Raw genomic sequence first — 20,812 nt, forward strand, 5'->3', positions numbered from 1 at the left:
GTGCAAAGAATTAAGTTGCAGAAAAAAAATAACAGCATCATGTTAACTGTAGAGTGATTTAGGTTTTGTGTCTACATTTCTAGACAAGCAGACATTGGATCAGGAAATATTGACCTACGGAAGCCTTTTCAGATGTTCCACTTTTCAGAGATGACAACTCACTTATCTCCCACATTGAAAGCAGAAACTGAAAAACATTCTACCTCTCCAGAAATGCAATCTTCATACATTGTGCTGTTGGCCAATGCTGGTGCTGTTATCAGCAACAAGAATACAGCAGAGAACTCTTACTGCAATTTGTGAATTCCTTGGCTGACTCAGATTGCTCCAGGAACACAGTTAACTTTAATGCAGTTTTTGTCTTCAGAGCACTTAACAACACTTTCAGAATCACCCCATCCTTCTGTGGGGCAAGTTTCAGTCTTCTTTTTTGGCAGACAGAGAAATTCAGACAGCAATACTACAAATGTTTAACACACATAATGGGAAAACAGTTGGAAAAGGGGTTCCTAGTACCAAAGCTGTAATAGACTACTTGTCTGTTCAGCTTGGAAGGTAATATGCATACATGCAAATGCCTCAAGTTTTCTAGAGAATCTAGGCTGACTTCCATCAGTGGAGAACTTAAGGGATTCGATGGTGTGTCTGACTTCAATAATAATTATGGCATGCTTTTACTTCAACACTACTTTCATTCACATTCTGCAATCAGTATTCCAGTAGCTGACTATTTTTAACTAAGAAAGATCAGTAAATGTTTCTGAGTACATCCCTTTTATTTTAGAACTATATCCTTCTTTGAGGCTATTTAATACAAGACAACATTTTTAAACCAAAGAATATACATTTTCTCCAAATACTTCCAACATTTACTCCTGAACTTTCATTGTTAGAACTATCTCTTCTTAGAAGTTATAAACCAAGATAGAACCTACATAGAAGAAAACCTCTCTTGACTATCCAGCTAAAGTGACGTGTGTATCTATGTAGCTATATTTTTTTCTTGTGCATTCAAAATATTGAGTAAAGCCTTTTGTTTCATTGACAAGATGCTCCTTAAAAGAATTATTATTTTGGAATTCTCCTATCATTACAGTTAATGGGAGTTTTATCGCTGAATTCAAAACCAGAGTTTAGTCAATACTAAAGTAGTTCCTAAAAGTCTGATCAAATTAAAATGTATTTTAAAATCTGTCACTATTTTGTTGCATTGATCCTCTCTTCTGTTGAACTGGAGAATATGGCATTTTGGTTGTTAATGATAAAATCGATTTGGCTGAGTGTTTCCCTTGATGGATTTATGGTCTAATTTTCTAAACAGTATGTGCACAAATCCATGGTAGATTTGCATGCACAATTACTATGGTTACTTGCACCATAACTAGTTAGATGTATAAAGCCTTCTGAACATGTATTTATCTGATTTGGTCATAGCACCTTCATTGAAATTGTGTGTCCTTCAAATCTGTATGAAAGGACACTGCCTGAGGTTTTTTGTTGAAACTGATTCTACCATGCTGTTGTGAAATGTGTTCATCTGATTCGTGTCAATATGCAACAATGCTAGGGCCACATGGTATGCTGGATGTGACCTGTCTTACATACCCTTGTATAACCACAAGTCTAAGCAAAACAGAGTGGTTAATGTATACAGTTCTTGTATCTTGCAAAGGAATAGTCCAGCAATTTGTGTCAATAAGAGAACAAAGGGGTTTCAGAATAACTGCTAACTATTATGACTATTGCATGGAACATGATATCTGGCCAAGAGATTAAGGTGAAGGGGAAAGCTGAAGGATGACTAAAAGACAAAGCTTGCAGGGGACGCTGCACAAGTTTCTGACATCTGGCCAAGATGGACAAAGGAGGAGGACAAGAAAAAAAGCCTGGGAGGAAGACTACGAGACTTCAGCACGAGAGGCCCCAAGAGGGACCACCAGAGACTGATACGCATGCACCAGTAGGAGGGTTCGGATTCTGGGAACTAATTATAATAACGCTGCCTTTCCTAGAAGTCATAATGAATATGTAGTAGCCTAGGAGCATAAAAACCAGCTGCCTGATGTAACCTGTGTGTGTCTTGGTGGAGCAGAGACTCCCGGTGCACCCAGCGCTTTTTGCTTACCTCTATTCATTTAATAAATTGTAAACTTCGATTGCAATCCTATTTGGGACTTAGCCATTTATTACACTACTGATGAAAAATAATGAAGAACATTTTTTACTGTTCATTCTGCTAGCAAAGTATGAAGCCTTCAGTTATTCACTGTTTATCTCTAAAATGACATCAATACCATACAGACTCTCTACAAGCTTGAAACGTTCAGGTAGTCAAGTAATGTAGAATCTGATTCTAAAAACTTCAGAATTTTCTTCAGAATACAGGAGTGAGATTACTTGGCAATATTTAGATGGAATCATAGAACAGTTTGGGATGGAAGAGACCTCAAAGATAATATAATTCCAACCCCCCTGCCATGGGCAGGAACACCTACAAATATAGCAGGTATCTTACCATACATTTTTCCTTTTTTTCTTCACAGTATTCATAAATTGGAATTGTGTCAAAGCCCAGGTGACAGATGCATTTGCATTTCTGAAGTGTTTTTTACCTAGCTAGAAATAGCAATATATCCTATCTACTAGGAATGAACTACTGCCTTCCATATAATAAAGTAGGAAGTTCTAATCTGATGTAGAACAAACATACTAATTGAATTATGGCTCAACTGAATATTAGCAGTTCTAGTGATAAGGTTGTTAATGCTACCAAAATCATTTATAATATTTTAAATGTTTTGCAAGCTTGTGGAGCAAATAGATTATTGTGTAAAATAGATAAAACTAATTAGGCATGTCAGTTCACTCAAGCCCATTAAATAGAGCAATTTAACACATTTTGTTAAATAGCTCTCAGCTTACATTTAATGATGCTCCCCCTATCTTTTTTTAAAGTGTAAAAACTGCATCTAATTGCTGTCTGAGAGAGATCTGAAGGTTGATACATCTACTACAGTTCTGTAAGTATAACATTACTTACTGTTTTTGATTAACTGTATTTGTAAAGCCTGTGAAGCTTCAAAGATTTTAGAAATAATGAAATGGCTTCATAAGCTATAGAAATGTCTGCTTGTTAATTTTGTATGTGGAGGGGATGACATAGATTTGCGCAGAAGTTGTGTTCAAATTATTTTATTTCATAAGTGAAAGACACCAAAACAGGCACTTTCTTTCTGTTCTCTGCCAGCAGTCATATGCCTAAAGATGATGTCTAATATTACTCTCATTGTCACACTCCTATTAGCAAAACAGGAAAAATACTAGTTTCTTAACCTTGCAGACACTGAACTCACTTGGGTGAGAAGAAAAAACATGTTATCATAGACAAGTATAGACACTTCCCCATGTGTTTTTGTTCTGCTTGATGTTGGCAAATAAGGGCATTTGTGCTGATGGATATATACCTCTCGTGATTTGTCATGATCTAAATGCAGCTCTAAATGTAACAAAATTTTCTTCTGACAATGCTTCTAGACCACCTTAAATTTACTTAATATTACAAGTAAACAAGTAGCTGAAGTGCTCTAGAACATGTCTCAGAAAGGGAAACGTACAAGAGACAATGAGAAATGACTCACCCTCTTTCCAGGTGGACCAGGTGGGCCGGCTTCACCTGAAGGACCTGGTGGACCCTGCAGTGGAAAGTGGTAGGCTTAGTGGTAACGAAAGATAAAAGTTATAGTCCTTCTTAAATTCAACAAATGTCTGCAATGTGTTGATCCCCTTCAATAGACAGAAAGTCTGTTGAAGTCTATGTAGTACATAAATATACATACAGAAATGATACTTGCTTAATCAGCAAATACTTTCTTAGGGTAGTCTTTTGCAGATTTTAAAAGGTTTTGGTAGTGTACAAAATGCAACCACTCTTTTCTTTTCCTGCTTAAAACAAATCATTTCAGCCCAGAAAGTGGCTGCACAGAAGTAGCATATGATCTTAGACTACTGCCTACCTCTATTAAGAAGTGTTTCTTGTGTTTTCAGGTGCTCAAGTTGCTACTTTTGCTATAGTTTTCACTAACATCTGTAAAATAAATGCCCCTACGTGGTCTTCTATGGAAAATCTTTTGTGCACTGATAAGCCATTTGCCTACTTCATTTAGGTTAACCTGTAATAATCTTTTAAATATTTTGGGGTTGCTGAACAGTTTTTTTTTCTTCATGAACACAACACTCTAAAAGTACTTATTCTTGAGTAAGACATACAGATGCTCATCCTGAAGTTTGCAGGTTAAACCCCAGTTTATAACTTAGTTGCAACCATATGTCCAATGTACTAACATTTTTCTTTCAAGTTGTACTGTATTGTACTGTATTTCCCTGATAACTAGAAATTCCAGAGCTGTTAAGAGACTTTCCAAAATGGAAGCCCTAGCTTTTTGCAACAGAAAATGAAATTCATAATGCTTTAACATAGGAATCTCCAGAAAGGTAAGAGCTTTTATGATTAATATGGGTATTACTCAGATAGATTTAACATGAAATACAGCAGAAATTCCTAGATTTTGCTTCATTTCAACAAGTGAGCTAATGAAGACTATTTTGCTGCTGCATTACTTTCTTATGCTCAGAGTTGCTCTATTTTTAGTGCTTCTCAGCAGCTCCAGCACAAATTCTTAACACATCGTTTGTTTCTACTTCTAAAAGAAATTGACCTCTTGCTTTTGATTGTGTGTATTATATAGATACTTCTATCTCTACAAGGAAATAATGAGATATTTTTTCAGTACAATACAAAAAAAGAATCCATTTAGAAAATATTTTTTAAGAGCATGAATTTACAGAAACCACTGATTCAGCAAAAAGTACTTTCTTAGCGTAGGAGAGAACATGCAGCCAAAACAAAATGAATGAAACAACTCACAGGTTGACCAGGATCACCATCTTCACCCTTCTCTCCACCAACACCATCTTGACCCTACAGAAATCATGTGAAAATAAACAAAAGACAAAATTTAGACAAAATAAGTAATTTACTTTCATATATCAAGATAAGAATACAGTTTTTCTACAAGGATTTTTTCTAAGGACAGTCATTTTCAAAACTTTTTAAAGATTTCCAAACCTTTTGTTAGATTTAAGAAATATATGAACAGCCAGAACAACAGCTCTGACAAGAAAGACCTCATTCTCAAACAGAGAAGAGGTGAGAGTAACTAGAATTCAGTGAAAACTAAGACCAGGACCTAAATCTGTTCTTAAAATATACTTACAGCTGGACCAGGTTCCCCAGGGGGACCAGGATCTCCAGGAAAACCAACCGGACCCTAAATAAGTCAGGAAAAAAAAAACAACACAGGAATATGTCATCCATTGAGAAGCAGACAGCAGTCAATAGAAATGTTTTGTGAAGAATATAATGAAGTTAATTCAAATGTAGAATTTAATTTGTAGCTCTGTATTTAACAGAACTTCAGCAGTGCTTCACAATGCTTTCTGTTAAAATTATTAAGCTTACTTACTGGGTTACCCTTAGGGCCATCATCACCTGGAGGTCCTTTAGCACCTGGTGGTCCGGCTGCTCCGGGTGGACCAGCCTCACCTTTTTCTCCCCTTTCACCTTTTGGACCCTGTAGAAATCATGTGAACACAAAAAATATTGTCTAGGAATCAAATGCCTAAAAACACATTAGTGGCAAAACTGTTTTTCAGATCTGGACAATGTTATTCAATAAATGGTTTGCATGTGAATGGGAAATCAGGCCCTCAGCCTCAGATTGGAAAACCTGTGTATCTCAGGTCCGACTGCCAGCATCTGCACCCAGATGCGAGTCTGAACCTATTCTGCATCAGTGAACCGTTTCCAGAGAGATAAATACGCATATAAAAGTTAATACTTTGGGAAGAACAAATAGGTACTCTTTTACGAAATCTTCACAGCTTTATTTTCTAATCATTAGTACAAGATATGGCTATAATTATAAGGATACAAATTGCATTTCAAGTTCTTCACTGAAAATTTAAAGACAACATACACAATTAATCTGATTAAATGCGTTCTAAAGCAAGCACTACCAGATACCTTTGTTAACCGTACAGGTTAGTAAGACAAAATCAAAGTACTCACGGATGTTCCAGATTCTCCAGGAGGTCCAGGGTTACCAGCTTCTCCAGGTTCACCCTGTACATGTGTAAGGATAAATTAATGAGTCATCAGGTAGAATATTTCTATGAATTTATTCTGTTACTACATACCGTTGCATGCTTATTCATGTTAACAGCTTATAGGAACTGTCTTTTATTGAGACTACCTAAAGGCAGTTGTTACATGTGTTTTTGCAGAACTGGAATCTGAAATTTTTGAAAGAATCTGTCAAACTAAGCTTTTAGTGAGACAGGAAGACAAACTTTCCCTGTGGGCTTTGGAAGTTCTTCCCTTTTATTATCCCATACATTACAAATTTCCTGTTTGTCTTCTTCTTTTCTAGTCACAGAAAAGCCAAAGAAGTATATTGACTATGTATATATGTATATTTTCCCTTTAAGATATATTTTTGCCTGGAAGTAAGTCCCTACAAATAAGAAAATACTATTTGGAGATTAATTTCAATTGAGTAGAGACATTATTGCTGAAGCTACTGTTAAAATAAATAATTACATAAAGAAAATCTATTAGGATAAAGTAATAGCATAATCGTTAGTAAAACTTTTACCACAGGCCATAAAAGCATATGCTATGTAATTGCTAGTGATGGAAATTGTTTAGTAAACCAGATGGCTTTGAAAACACCATATGAGAACACCAATCCATACAAGTCAAAGATTATACACTATTAATTGAACATTAAAGTTAATTCCTTCTTCTTTTTTTTTTTTTTTTTTTTTTGAGCCAATACATAGTATTATACATGTAAAAGATTCTTTGTCATTGTTCATTTTCAAATTTAGTTATGACTGATTATTTTCTAGCTCAGTGGACTGATAAATAAACCTTTATATAAACTACTCTGTTAGTAGAATATTTAGCTAGTAGTGTCACAGATACACAAATCTGTGAAAGGATAACAGAACTTGCTTTCCAATTGTCATGGAGTGCTGTGGTAACAATATATTTTTATTCCAGAGGATTTTTTTTCAATTTGTGGTTGTTAATAGGGGATTTTCCCCCCCATTTTCCCATTAAACTTGTGTGTCATTCATATCCTGTATGACCTGCATGCCCCTGTGACAGTTCAATTAATGCAATGTGCATCTATCTCATTTCCATGCAATGGAAAAGTATAAATCATAAAACATGAAATTTAAACAAACCTCATACTGTAGATACCTTTTTTTTTTTCTTCTTATAGAAGCTAACGTCAGCGTGATGACCTCACTAGGACCAAAACTTGGCCCAATGTAAATATTAAATTATATAAATGGAATAGGATATGACTACCCAGGTGAATTCCAGAATCAGGTAATTAACAGATTATCAGAATTTTAGGGGCAATATTAACATACCTTTTAGAAAGGACACTTCTAAAGGGTAAAGTTGCCTTTAGAAACTGTGGTATGTTTAATTAGACACACTTAATTTTACAGTGATCTTAATGAATAATCCCTCTTAGTACTTAAAATTGTTTATGTGATAAAGCATATTTTAAAATATGTCTGGTGGATGGATACTTCAGGTCAATAAGTATTGAGTATCCTTTGTAAGAAAATTCATAATCTTCATTTCCTTATTATTTTCTGAACAGTAGTTTTGCTTTCAACTGATGTAAACATCCAAGGCCCAGCTTTGCAAAGTTTTGAGCAATTTTGAGCAAATATTTAGAATATCTTTATGTTAGGCCTTTGATATCAAATTAGAGATCAGCGTGTGCTGGTACATTCTGTTTTTCCCCTTTTTCTTAATTATAAGCAGAACAAAGAGAATAATTGCTGGGCGGAAGCTGGTTTTAGGTAGTTCTGGTTGAGTGTAAGTCTCTAAACTTCTGGACTGCTCCATGGAGGATACAGGCATTAATAATGCAAGGCTACATGCACGTTTGTACTTCAGATTTCTTTGAACATTTAAACCTTCGTGTGTACAGCAGAGGAACAAACAAGATAGCTAAAAATACATGGCACTAAATGTGTCAAAAAGTGTTTATAATTTGACAGAAGGGGTCTTTGTATTAATGATGAAAGATCTTCTGCTACTCCTCAACAATGACAGGAAGGATGCCAAAATATTTTTCCAATCAGCACTGCATTATATTATCTACAGTATGATATATCTCTTGAGGGGGAGCATAGGCCAAAGTATGCCGACATAATAAATAATAACAACAACAATAATAATAATACATTGGGGGGAAAAAAGTATGTGGGAAGAGGAGGAAAAGGGAAAAGGCTTTGGTTTTGTTTAAAAGCGTGAACAGTCCTCCTATTGCAGTAACACAATGTGATAAAAACAAAACTCCTCCTGACAAAAACAACTCTCCATTATTTCTCAGCTTGCAGAACTCATTAAATGGAACTGAAATTAAGAGGAAAGGAGTCTTAACTAGGAAAACAAACAGTCATATGCTACAACTTGAGAAGGAGGAAGGAAGTAATTAGAAGAAATAAAACCTCCAAAATAATATACGTGGAAGCTTCTCTGTATGAATGCAGATAACACAGGAAATAAGCAAGAGGAAATAAAAATGACAACTAGGGATACACAAATCTGAATGTCATGTTGAATTAAATTTAATGTGATGATTGTTGGGATTCTAAATCTGTTTCCAGATTTTCAACTAGCTTAAATCATCTTCAAACCTTTAACTTTATTGGAACTATATCTATTTCTACGGGGAACAAACACATATTGATGTGACTTTTGCTTCATCTCACAGATATGTTTACCACAGATACATTAGACAGTATCTTATATTCTTAACCTTCCAGGTAGAAGGCTACACGATATTCTAAGCCACAGCAGTATAAAATAAAAATAATACTGTTGAAGCCAATTATGTTACTTTAAACTGTGTAACCAAGGAAATCACCATAGCCTTATACTTACTAATCATTCCAAAAACTACATCTTCTCCCCCAAATCTCTTGCCTAATACTTAAATAATTTTGTGATGTAAAATGTGAAAGAAAACAAACAACCAAATAAACAACAATGGTAAATCAGCCATTAGAAGTATAGGTTGATTACTATTAATAATTATTAACGAAAGATATTTGGGAACTGTAACATATCTGTATAGCACCAAAGAAGAATCAAAATATATATTCCTATTCCAACGTTTTCTCCTTCTAGGTATGACATAATCAACATTCTCACCTTTTCACCAACACCTCCAACAGAGCCAATTGAGCCTGGTGGGCCTTGGGGACCCTGCAATGATACAAGATGTTATTTCAAGTACAGTTACCCCAAATATATTGCTTATTACTGAATTTCAAAAGGAATTTAAAGAGAAAAATAGATTAATTCTTACATCAGCTCCATTTGGACCTTGGGGACCTCTTGGACCTGGAGGACCAGGTGGACCCTGTATCAAAGAGACAATTTGGTATATTTAAAATCATAGAATAAAAGTCCAGTGGGGCTTCTTTGGCCAACTATAAATCATATCTTCAATCTGTAAGAGACTTTCAATCTTCACAGTGCTACAACAACAGCAGGGCTAGATTGCAGCCCACTGCATGAGTTCACAAAAATATCCAAGATACATAGTACATGAGCTGAAAATGATCTAATGATTGCAAATCATGAGGACTTGTTTCCCTGTGCGTTACCTACATATCCCTTCCAATGCACAAAGACCTCAGAGTAGCTTATCTGTCTGGTAGCACCCATATGGCCATACAGTACCATGGTGACTACAGATGGGCAGTAAAAAAGCAGGCAGCCTTGTGTTGGAGGCACACACAAAATGTAGATAGCTTGCAATTCTGTCAAGACCAGCACAGAAGGCATTGTGACAACAGCATAAACAGTTGAAGAATGTAGTCTCAAGATGACCCAGAGAAACATAACCAAATAATGTTTACCATCTTTTGGCATACAATTACAGTCCAATGGAAAATGTGCCATTGATCCCTGATGCTATGGTGCAATGCCCTGAAGTTCCTATTTCAGAAAAGCAGTTCCAAATTCTTCAGCGCAGTGGTGTCTTTTCTCTTTCTTTCCTGACCTTGCTTGCCACTATCCTGTCAGGCAAACTTGGGTGCTTTGCTACCTACTTTTCAGAGTATTTTCTGAAGTTATATAAATCTTTATCTTAGAGTTAAGATGGATGCAGGAAAGCAAAATAAATCCCAGAGACAGTTCAAAATGCACAAATGTTTCATGCTCAGGCTACAAATTCAGGAGTAAATTATCAAATTGTGAGCTACAGAGAAAATACAATAGTATAAGGATGATACTCATTGCCCCCAGAGTGACCGATGGGGACAAAGTCTTACCATTGGGCCCACATCACCGTTTTCACCTTTTTCACCTGGTGGGCCAGGCAGACCCTAAAACACAGGGAAGAAATATGAAAACTATTAGTAGGGTATCTGGAATGATGAGATATAAATCAATATAAAACAATATATATACATGTGAAACTTGGGCGGGGAAGGGGGGAACAAAAGAAAACCAAACCAAAACAAACCTATTTGTAATAAATAAATAAAATGAATTTTTCATATTACAGCAAATGTATATGTAGTCCTGGGATGTTTAAACAAGGTGAATCAGAAAATTAAAAAAAAAAAATAATGGACACACATAAATGCTAGGGTGGCTGACTTGAAAAACAGTGTCATCATTATCCAAAACCCAAGTGGGCGTTTGGATAATTTGATTTATGCTATGATACATATATATGTCAACAAAACATGATCAATGCAGCACAGTGAAGTGGCATGCAAAGATGTCTAAGCTACCTCAGTATTGGAAGCCGTAAAACTGCTTTAGCAAGGTGTCCACTGGAGGTAATGAATCCTGCTGAGAGGCATTGCATTGCGTTATGCAAACATTCTTACAAGCAAACTGTCCAAGTTTGTGTAGTAACAAACATCAAGAGAAGGAAACTGTAGATGATGCTAATACTGATACCTAGCATAATGTTCCCCCAGCTAGAAACACTATCACCACTAAGCTGGGCAATCCTAAATGTAGGGTACTTGGCTTCTGCATCAAGCCAAGGAGTCCAATAGCATTGTAGTGATTTACGTTATATTAAGGTCTGGTTTTAAGTTTCATCTCCAGTGTTCTGCTACTTCCAAAGTATGTATCAAAATATTACCAACCAGATTGGAAAGGGCAACTTGTCATCTTAGCTACAATGCTGTATAAAAATTAGGAAGTACAAACATAGCCAACACCATATCTATTTCTCAGCTGCCCTCCTACTTTGACACAATCTGAACAACAGAAAGACTTGTTAAAATTCAAAGGTATACCTTTTCTAAAAATGATGTATGTCTCTGTTGTCTATTACAGTGAAAACTTGGCTGACCTGTCAGTGCCTTGTAGTTGTTGTGAAAGCTTATTTACTATTAAACATTCAACATGAAAAAGCCAACGTTAACTCATCAGATACTGCTGGTTTTTTGTTTGTTTGTTGTTTGTTTATCTATCTATCTATATGTATGTATGTATATCCATTGCTTGTTTTAAAAGTTGCAATCTCAGGTCCTGATTCTTCTAATTGTTTCTGTAAATATTAAATTTAAAGCACATTTTGCACTGCTTGCAGAGGCCATATTTATGAAACCTCAAAGGCAATTAAACATTTAATTGATATTTATGTCTTTGAAAATATTATCAAAAGCCATTCAATGAACACCTAATTGTAACACTGAAAATTTCCTACTGATTTCACTGAATTGCTATTTCATTCATTATTGGACATGGTATTTTGGGAGTCTTTTCAGTTCCTTTTGGCAAGATGTTGTTGAGGTGCTTGATATTTTTATATTTCAATATTTAAGTAAAATTGCCATAAACTGTGAGGTAACTTAGATATGTTAGTAGAGTTTTTCAGATTTTCTTGATTTTCTACTCCTTTTGTTAGAAATGCCCTTCTTTAAAAATACTATAAAATATATTTTGAACAGCAAAGAAATTCATAATTAAGGTAATAAATATTCAAAATAACACATTTTCACTTTTATGAACAAAAATACTTTTCCTTAATGACCAATTTAAGTATTATCACTAGAATTTAATTGAAATAAGTGTAATAGAATTACCATGGAATATTATATATAAGAAAGAAAAAATTACTCCTCAGTAGTTCATTAGTACCATGAGAACTGCATTACTTGATAAAAGAAATTCCTAATTTCTCAATGATACTTCATACAATTAACATTTTGGTCCACATACATAAAAGACAATCAGAATCAGAAAAATAATTCCTCTCTTTAGCTAATTTATTTTTATATTTATGTAGCTTCGTGCTGATTAAACATAAAATGGGAAGGTAAAATATACTAGTCTTTCCAAAAACATCACCTGAAACAGTATCCTAAATCTGAGAAAAATAAAAAGGACAATTTCACTCTGTTTAAAATGGTAAAAAACAACAATTCATAAGAAAATTTAGGATTTTTTTTTTTCCTGATTGATTATTTCTGAAAATAAAGAAGTTTTCACTTTCAATGGCAACATGAATCTACACAAGACATACATGTCAGTGCAGTAATAAACTATTTACCTTCCATGGAGGTTTGCAATATTTTATAAACTTCACTAAGTTTTGTGAACCATGTTGTGTAATAGAATTTAATATAATAATAGGTACAGATTAAGGTTTGGTTTACTGAATGAGGTGAGTCAATTCACACATAGTAGATTGAGAGGAGACATATTCTTTAATATATTAATCACTATTGCTATCATTTTCCAATTTTCAAAGGAGAGTCCTGTATTATTTATACTACAACTTAAAGCATGAATTAGAAATAGTTTCAAAGTGCTTTCTTCTCCATTGTTTTTGAGAGAAAGAAATGTGAAACTATAGGTATACTGCTAATGATGGCAGCAGTGTATAAACTTCACTGAGTTCTGCTAATGTTTCAGAACACACATGATGGCTGTAATGATATATCATTGAGAAACACATTACATTGCCAAAACCTATTTTGAAAATGCAGCAAATGATTAGGACACATTAAATACTCGTCCAGGTTGAATATTTTCTTTAAAATGTGTATCTCCAGTAAAAAAAACCCTCCTCTTGATAAAACAGAAATTGTTTGACTCAATAAACAAATGAATTACTGAATGACATTCTAAAGTCTACAGCTGCCAGGAATTCAGTTTCAGAGCATCCTGCCAATCTTCTTCAGCATTAAATCTGTTATTTGTACATGAACTGTATGAATATGGGCTCTTTCAGCTCTTACTAACTGATACTAACTGATGCATTTAATAGAAGACAATACTCATTCAGTTTCTAACACAGAAATAAGGCTTCTTACAGGTGGAGGGTAAAACATTAAATAAATGTACCTGCAATCCAATGGGGCCTGGGGGGCCAGGGAAGCCTCGAGGTCCTTCGTCACCTTTTTGCCCAAACATCCCTTGCTGACCTCTTGGGCCCGGCTCCCCATCACCTCCCTGTTTGGAAAGAGCAAAAAGCAAAAATATCGCAGGTCAGATAACAGAAGAAGCTCTTGTGATACCACTGGCAAAACAACTAAGAGAGGGCTCAGAATCAGCCCTGGTATCTTTACAAATATCATACATATCTTTACAAATATCAATATCAATTGAGTACACCAACTTGATTGAATTAAATCTGTTGTATAAACAGAATAGCAGCATATGTTTTGGTTTAATGTAGGTCAAACAATACTACAAGTCTCACAAGAATTTTCCCTGAATACCTCTTCACTTTCACATCTACATAAACTTTCTTGGTATTGAACACCTACATATTAGTAAAATATGGATAGCACATAGCTCTACCAATTTTTATGGCCAGAGAATTCAAAACTTAAAAAAAAATAAATCATTTTGGTGCTAGGTGTATTTTAAAAAGAGATGCTCTCTTTTAAACGCATTTAGTATCAAACTGATTTTACTATGGACTGTTATAAAAAAATCAAACAAATTAGCTGAAAGGATGGGCCCCATTCATTACTTACACAATTTCATTTTTAATAATTCCTTCAAATTATGTCCTGCTGCAAATCAAGTAATAGATGCGCAAGCTTGTTTATAATAAACAACTGAATGTAAGGACACAGCAGTTAACAGTGATTTGAAGTCTCTTCCTGAGCAAGGAGCACAAATTACCATGTGCTTCTCAGAACTTCTAAGGAGAGTTATAGGAATATTGTGGTTTGCTCTGAACAAGCTACTTACAGCTATACCAGGAGCGCCTACAGGACCCTGAAGTCCTGGTGGTCCTGGAGGGCCCTGCAACAACAAAAGGAAAAGTTAGCAATTATGGCGTCTGGAATGAGATTAATAGCAAATCTATTTGCATGATCAAACACTATTAAATGGTTCTACATTTCTCCATAGAGATGGAGATTTCACATTTAATTATTTTTTTTAATATTTTTTTTGAATAATAATTAAAAATTGTGAATAATTTTTCACATAATTGTGAAAAATTCACAATTTTTTTTTCCCTTCATTACAAACAAGCATTGTTTATTTAGCTCTCAAAGGCTCAGATTTTTGTGTCTATAATAAACTTTAAACTGACATTTATTGTAAGCACTTACAATGTTTCAGAATATTTAAAATAGAATCTACGCAAAATTGAATGAAGATGAAAACTATTTTTTCAAAATTAGAAATATCAGACCTTTCAATGAGATTTCTGGAGAAAACACCAACATTTAAAGTATTACCTAACGATTCTCCTTTAAATAAAATACTTATTGTCTGGATTAGATTTATGAAATCATAATTTATTTATTTATTTATTTTGTGACAGCACAAAGTTTATTTTGACACCTATGAGGCATGAGAAAAATCTAACACGTGAATGCTAAGTTCTTCTTGAGCACTGGGATCCACATTCCCTTTTATATTAAATCCTTTTTTCATGAGAAGAAAAAATATCTCTGAGAAGAACGTAATCTTTTTCAGTCAGGGAGATTAGGAAAAGGGACTTCAAAGTCCATTTCTTTTTTGGGGTTCTATGCATATTTTAGAACATCTTATTTTCTAGGGAGTTGGAAATTTCAAGATATGTATTCCTTCTCTTTTATTCTGAGCTCCTTTTTTTCCTTTCATTTCATTTTTCCTTAACATATATATTACATACGTCATGGCAAAAGGAGAAACAAAGCTTTTTAGCCTGTATTGTTACATATCTAAATTAAAGAACTCCTAGGAATGCTCCTATAGACTGGGAGGGTTACCATGAGGAAGGGAATTAACATGCACAAATTTTAAAATATTGGAATGCCCTTATTCTACACGCTGCTTCTACCTCTTCCTTAATTTTATAGGGCCCAGAACAAGACATACAAAATGTTAACCTCATTTGATACTCATTTTGATGCAAAATATTGTTTTAAGGTACTTTAATACTGACTAATGAAAAGTTATTTGGACACATGCTCAGACTCTCTTTTCCACTGCTCTGGCGGGCAAAAGGAGAGAGACTGATCAGAACTGCAAGAGATTATGCAAGACTAATTTCAATATGAAGCAGGATTTGTTCAACAATTTGGTTACATGTATGTTTCTTGGAGAAATGGGTTTTATAATAGAACTGCTCTCTCATCCATATGTATATTACAGGGTCTTGCAAATAGTTTATTATTAACAGTTGTGTTTTAATCACAATAGGATTGTGAATAGTATGTATTTTCAGCCTTGAAAACTGCAGAAGCAAGTCTTTCTCACATAAATAGTTGAAAAAGACAAGCCTATCTTTAAAAACAAACAAAAAAATCTTGTAATTTTCCAGCACATCTTGTCTCCACATTTTTTTCTACAAAATTATCATAAAACCATGAAATGCTTACATGTGTATGCACAGTCCCACAAAACATCATCTAATTCTGTGGAAGCCATAAATTTTCTGCAAATTTTAGAAGCAATCTACTTTTATGATGCACTATATGTAGTTAGTCATAATAAGCTCAGTGCTTTCAAGATAGTAAATATGCTTAGCTACGAATACCCCTGTGTTGACTTCTGAGTTTTGATAACCGTGAATGTTGGTGAAAAATAATATAAAACAGAATTTTGGGATAAGAAACAAAACAAAACAAAATCTAATTTGATTCTTTCTTGCTTCATATTTTAAAGTAGGAAAAAGCTTGGAAGAGGAAGTGCTGTAGAAATAATTTTGAAGTTCAAAAACAGCTCACATGAACTCAGAAGCCTAATTAGTCCCAGGTTTACTGATGGGCCTAGTGATAGTGTTAGAAAACTTGTATAAGCCATTTCTTGTGAGGTCTTAGCTGTTCTGAAATGTTGAAACCAGTTAAGTTCACTCTCCAACAATTAGGTATTTTTAAAATAATTTTAAGCTGTATTAATAGATTTCTCTACTAAGTCTTCATCATTATGGCTAAGAAGCTAAAGTTGGTTGTGTCACATAATCCAGAGAGTCAGCTTAAACACGGTAAGACAATGTATACTCTTGGCCTCTCCAAGTTCAAATGCAAAATGGATAAATTAAAATGATATAGGAAGGGTGCTTCGGAATGTAGTTTAACCCATTTACTTTTTAATGATTCTGTAGGCTCAAGGAACATGATAAATACTAAACATTTGCAGTTCTATTTAGTATTTCTAATACTCTATTAAAACTCAACATTATTTTGAAGAAGCATTTTAAAATGTGTCTTTGTTCCTATTTATTGACGTAGCAAAACTATATGAATACCTTTTATTTATGAAAAACAGAATGGACAAAGGATTTTGCTACTCACGTTTTCTCCCTTGTCACCTTTACTACCTTTTTGACCCGGTTCACCAATTTCACCCTGTAATTGAAAGTTAAAGGTTAGTTTTTGTTTAGAATGGCCTCCTTCACATTTAGCTGACACCAAAATCACAGTATCTTTAAATGTTCCATTTGATATGATTACTCTGTGTTGTATGCTTCAGTTTCAAGTGTCAAGGCCTAAAGGGGACAATTCTGCACCATTCAACAGTATATCATATTAATCCAGATATTAACTGTTATACTGCAAAGGCCCACAAGATGTAGCTTTGAAGTATAGTGATACTAAGTTCTAAATAACAGAAATTGTGTTCCTCACCTTTAATATGAACTTTTAACAACAGTACAGTGATTTACAGGCTTATCTAACTGCATGTGACTGAATAATTGTTTCTTACTGCCATGTACAATATTTCAAAACTCTAATATGATTCATATTGCTAGGAAACCATGTCAGGAAGAAAAATTTCTTTATACAAATAAAAAAAAATCACAGAAAATTCTGTGGAACAAATAACACTATAGCATTATAAAAACAAACCTCGAAGTCCTTACCTATACACTATGTTAACAGAACAGTGCTGGATCAAACAAACATGCAAGATAATCCTGAAAGGTGCTGTGTCCTGAATTCTGCCAGAAGTTAACAGAATATCTCTGCTGCAAGTACATTTTTCTAACAGTCTCAACCTATTACAAATGGTTCTAAATCACCATCCATTATTGAGAATATTTAATCTTACTAATTCCATAGACCAAATTTCTAAAATAGGCAAAAATGAATTTTGATATCATGTGACTTGAATTATTTTGCCACACTTTAATCCTTGTTCCTTTGCCAGGATAAATGTTATTTTTCTATCTCTTGAACACAAATCCCAGTCTGCTGTGGCATCTGTCACTCAGACATCTGATAACAGAAGGCTGTGGTTTGTTTGTTTGTTTTTTAATTTTCAGTGTACTGGGGGAGTCTTAGGGGCAGGAATGAGTCATTTAGTTGCTGTATTTATTGTGAAGAGACCTGAAACCAGAAAACTGTACTTACAAACATTCTCACAGGTATATTAATGGTAGTTATAATGATTCACCTTGTCACCATCTTCACCGGGAGAACCACTTGGACCAGCAGGACCAGGAAGCCCTACAGGACCTTGTACTCCATCACGTCCAGCTGGACCTTGAGGACCTTTTTCACCCTGGTTTTGAAGAAAAGGAACTGATCCACATTATCACAGGAGACGAACAAAGCTTGCACTGCAGTGAGTCACGTTAGCAATATGTAAATACAGTCTAACCCCACCCAAAAGATGTTCCAAGATAACACCATGTCCTCTATTCAAGTAGAAGCAGCCTTCAATGCCTATGTTCTCCTGTCTCTCACACCTTCTAGAAAATGAGTTTACTAATATTCACAGTCATCAGAAAACACAACAAATGCAGAGGTCATCTCTGTAATACAAGTCTTTAAAATGAACATATAAGCTTAGAAATGCTGCTGTAACAACGAGATTACTAAATGGGTAAATTATTTCCAAATTAAAATTTAAAGACGTCATAACTCTGACATGCGAGTGAATGAAGGTTCACAGCTGTGATACAGATACATATTTTCTTAAACCTGATTTCCTCAAAAATATGTTTTGTGAGGAATTTCAAGTAACAAAAGCCTCTGCTCTCAACAATTGCTGGCATTATGTCCTTTTATTTTATTTTATTTTTTTTAATTTTATTTTTTTTTACTGCTGATTATTTTGCCTTTTCTTTGCTGTGTAAAATGCAGAGTCCAAAAACATGATTTCAGTTTAGGAAAGCATGTTTTGATGTTTCAATAACTGAACTTAGAAATACTAAGGAAAATGATATTACCTAAACATCCATAAAACTGACTTTGTAAATATTTCAAATTATCTGAATATTTCTCTAAGCTATATAAAACTCATTTGCATATAAGTATAGAACTGAACATGCACATCATAAAGTTATTATCAGTTGTTTCACATTATCTGAAATGCTCTCAATGTATTCAATGAGAGAAAGGAGGAAGTTCAAAATATTTATAGGGATATTACAAAAGAAACACACAGAAATGAAAATGGCAGGATGAAATGACTGTAGTGTTTCAATAATGAGTACAACAAAACATTTTAAAAATCAACAGGTAGGAAACTGTAAATGGTAGAGAATGTATCAGAAAATTATGCTAAACAATAATGGTAGCTGAGGACAAATATACTTGTGCTCTACTGCAGAGTGGCTGGATACAAAATCTAAATGTAAGACTGATTTGAGAACATTTTTTATTATAATCACTTGCTGCTGTGATATTAACAAGTTTAATCCTTCTTGAGTGTTAGAGAGCATCACAATATATGTTTTAGTATTTAATTAATTTGATACATTTAATAGGCAAATACCATAGTGGGAAAAAAATAATGTAAAATTTAAAAAGTAAAATTGAAAAGTAAAATTTCTGGAATGAAAAGTCTGTGCTATGCCAGTTAAATATGACTCTGTGATTACTTACAGGAGCACCCTTCTCTCCTGCAGGGCCTGGAGGACCCTGAGGTCCAGGACGACCTGGTAGACCAATTGGACCAGCAGTGCCTGCTGCTCCACGTTCCCCTGGTGAACCCTGGAAAGGAATAATACAAAAAAAAAAAAATAAATAAAAAAGTAAGAGAATTTTGATGTAGCCCTGATAGCTGTTGGTGGTATTCATAACTCAGGTCAACAATTCACATTTGCCAACAGTGAAGAATACCTGTGCTACTCAGTGAGATTTAACAGTTGGTAAAAGGCATGTGTACAGTTAAAGGCAAAAGCTGAAAGAACTAACCTGAAGTTTGCAGTTGATAGTTCTTCTTCAACACATTTTTTTTTTTTTTACCTCTTCCTGTATTTGTTCATCGTAATAGGAATGTGCTTCAGCCTGTTTTCAAGATCTTTTCTCTCTATGAGTTTCCAAAATACATTAACATACTATCTTGATGAAATACCCACCTTATGAAAACACTGAACTAACTAACCTACAACACAACTCTAAATTTTCATCAGGTATTGTACTGTACATAGCTGCATTGATCAATATGTTTCTGCCTTTCAATTCACTTGTGTAAATCTCGAGTATAATGACTAATTTGATGTGTCATACAAAGGAGGCTTGGATGCACTGGTATTTTCAGATAAGCATATATAAATTTTAAAACACAATACTGCAAATGAAAGGAGAAAATAGAAGTGAAAAAAGAAAAGAAAAAACACTGGAACTCTGTATTCCAAAATTGTGTATTCCACAAAAAACAGCACGTACAGAGAGGTAGGAACATGATGGTCTCCTGCATACGGACAGCGTATGGAGAACAACAGAGTTTCTTTGTGCTTTTTTAGAACTGGCTAAGAACTCTAACAGGAAATCCAGTTTTGCAAGTCTTGACACTCAAGATGTTGTACATCCTCCTGCTACTGCAATTTCAGTAGCTGTGGCAGCAGGAAAAGAAAGACAGCTGAGTATTCTGTTCCATTATATTTGAGCTATGGGCTAGTCTTGTGGCTACAAGTCTAAACTATGTCACTAGCAGTAACACAGTTAACCTTGAAATTTGTGGACCTACTGGAAACTGAGAAACAAAGAGAACGGTCCTATACACTTCTACATTTTGTTCTTCTCCATGGCATATTGCTCCTGGACTTATTCCATTATTATAACTTGTACTGGTTACATAGTAAGGTGCTTTTCCCTCTAGGTTACTGTGGCAGAATAGAGTGCTGAATGACTGCTCCAAAGAACAGAATGCTGAACAGTTATGCTGAATGCTTTTTTTTTCTTTTCTTTTTTTTCCTTCCAAATTATCTGATTTATCAAATTAGATCTAATTTTGCATTAGTGTTCAAGCAGTATTTATACAAGACTTGGATGACTTTAT

At 34.4% G+C, this 20,812-nt stretch overlaps 1 protein-coding gene across 3 annotated transcripts in view; it reads right to left on the reverse strand.

The window, feature by feature from the left end:
- Positions 1 to 20,812, reverse strand: part of COL11A1 (collagen type XI alpha 1 chain) — a 144,951-nt gene that overhangs the window by 17,189 nt on the left and 106,950 nt on the right. For all 3 annotated transcript variants that reach the window (XM_084528624.1, XM_084528623.1, XM_084528622.1), the window contains 13 exons: positions 19,414 to 19,521; positions 17,978 to 18,085; positions 16,876 to 16,929; positions 14,336 to 14,389; positions 13,478 to 13,585; positions 10,435 to 10,488; positions 9,465 to 9,518; positions 9,308 to 9,361; positions 6,128 to 6,181; positions 5,523 to 5,630; positions 5,274 to 5,327; positions 4,925 to 4,978; positions 3,639 to 3,692 (listed from right to left, as the gene is read on the reverse strand). In XM_084528624.1, coding sequence (XP_084384750.1) covers positions 3,639 to 3,692; positions 4,925 to 4,978; positions 5,274 to 5,327; positions 5,523 to 5,630; positions 6,128 to 6,181; positions 9,308 to 9,361; positions 9,465 to 9,518; positions 10,435 to 10,488; positions 13,478 to 13,585; positions 14,336 to 14,389; positions 16,876 to 16,929; positions 17,978 to 18,085; positions 19,414 to 19,521 — 918 coding nt within the window. The remainder of the gene's footprint in view (positions 1 to 3,638; positions 3,693 to 4,924; positions 4,979 to 5,273; positions 5,328 to 5,522; positions 5,631 to 6,127; positions 6,182 to 9,307; positions 9,362 to 9,464; positions 9,519 to 10,434; positions 10,489 to 13,477; positions 13,586 to 14,335; positions 14,390 to 16,875; positions 16,930 to 17,977; positions 18,086 to 19,413; positions 19,522 to 20,812) is intronic.

This window comes from Aythya ferina (genome assembly GCF_964211825.1).
Source record: "Aythya ferina genome assembly, chromosome: 8".
NCBI classification, from domain to species: Eukaryota; Metazoa; Chordata; class Aves; order Anseriformes; family Anatidae; genus Aythya; species Aythya ferina.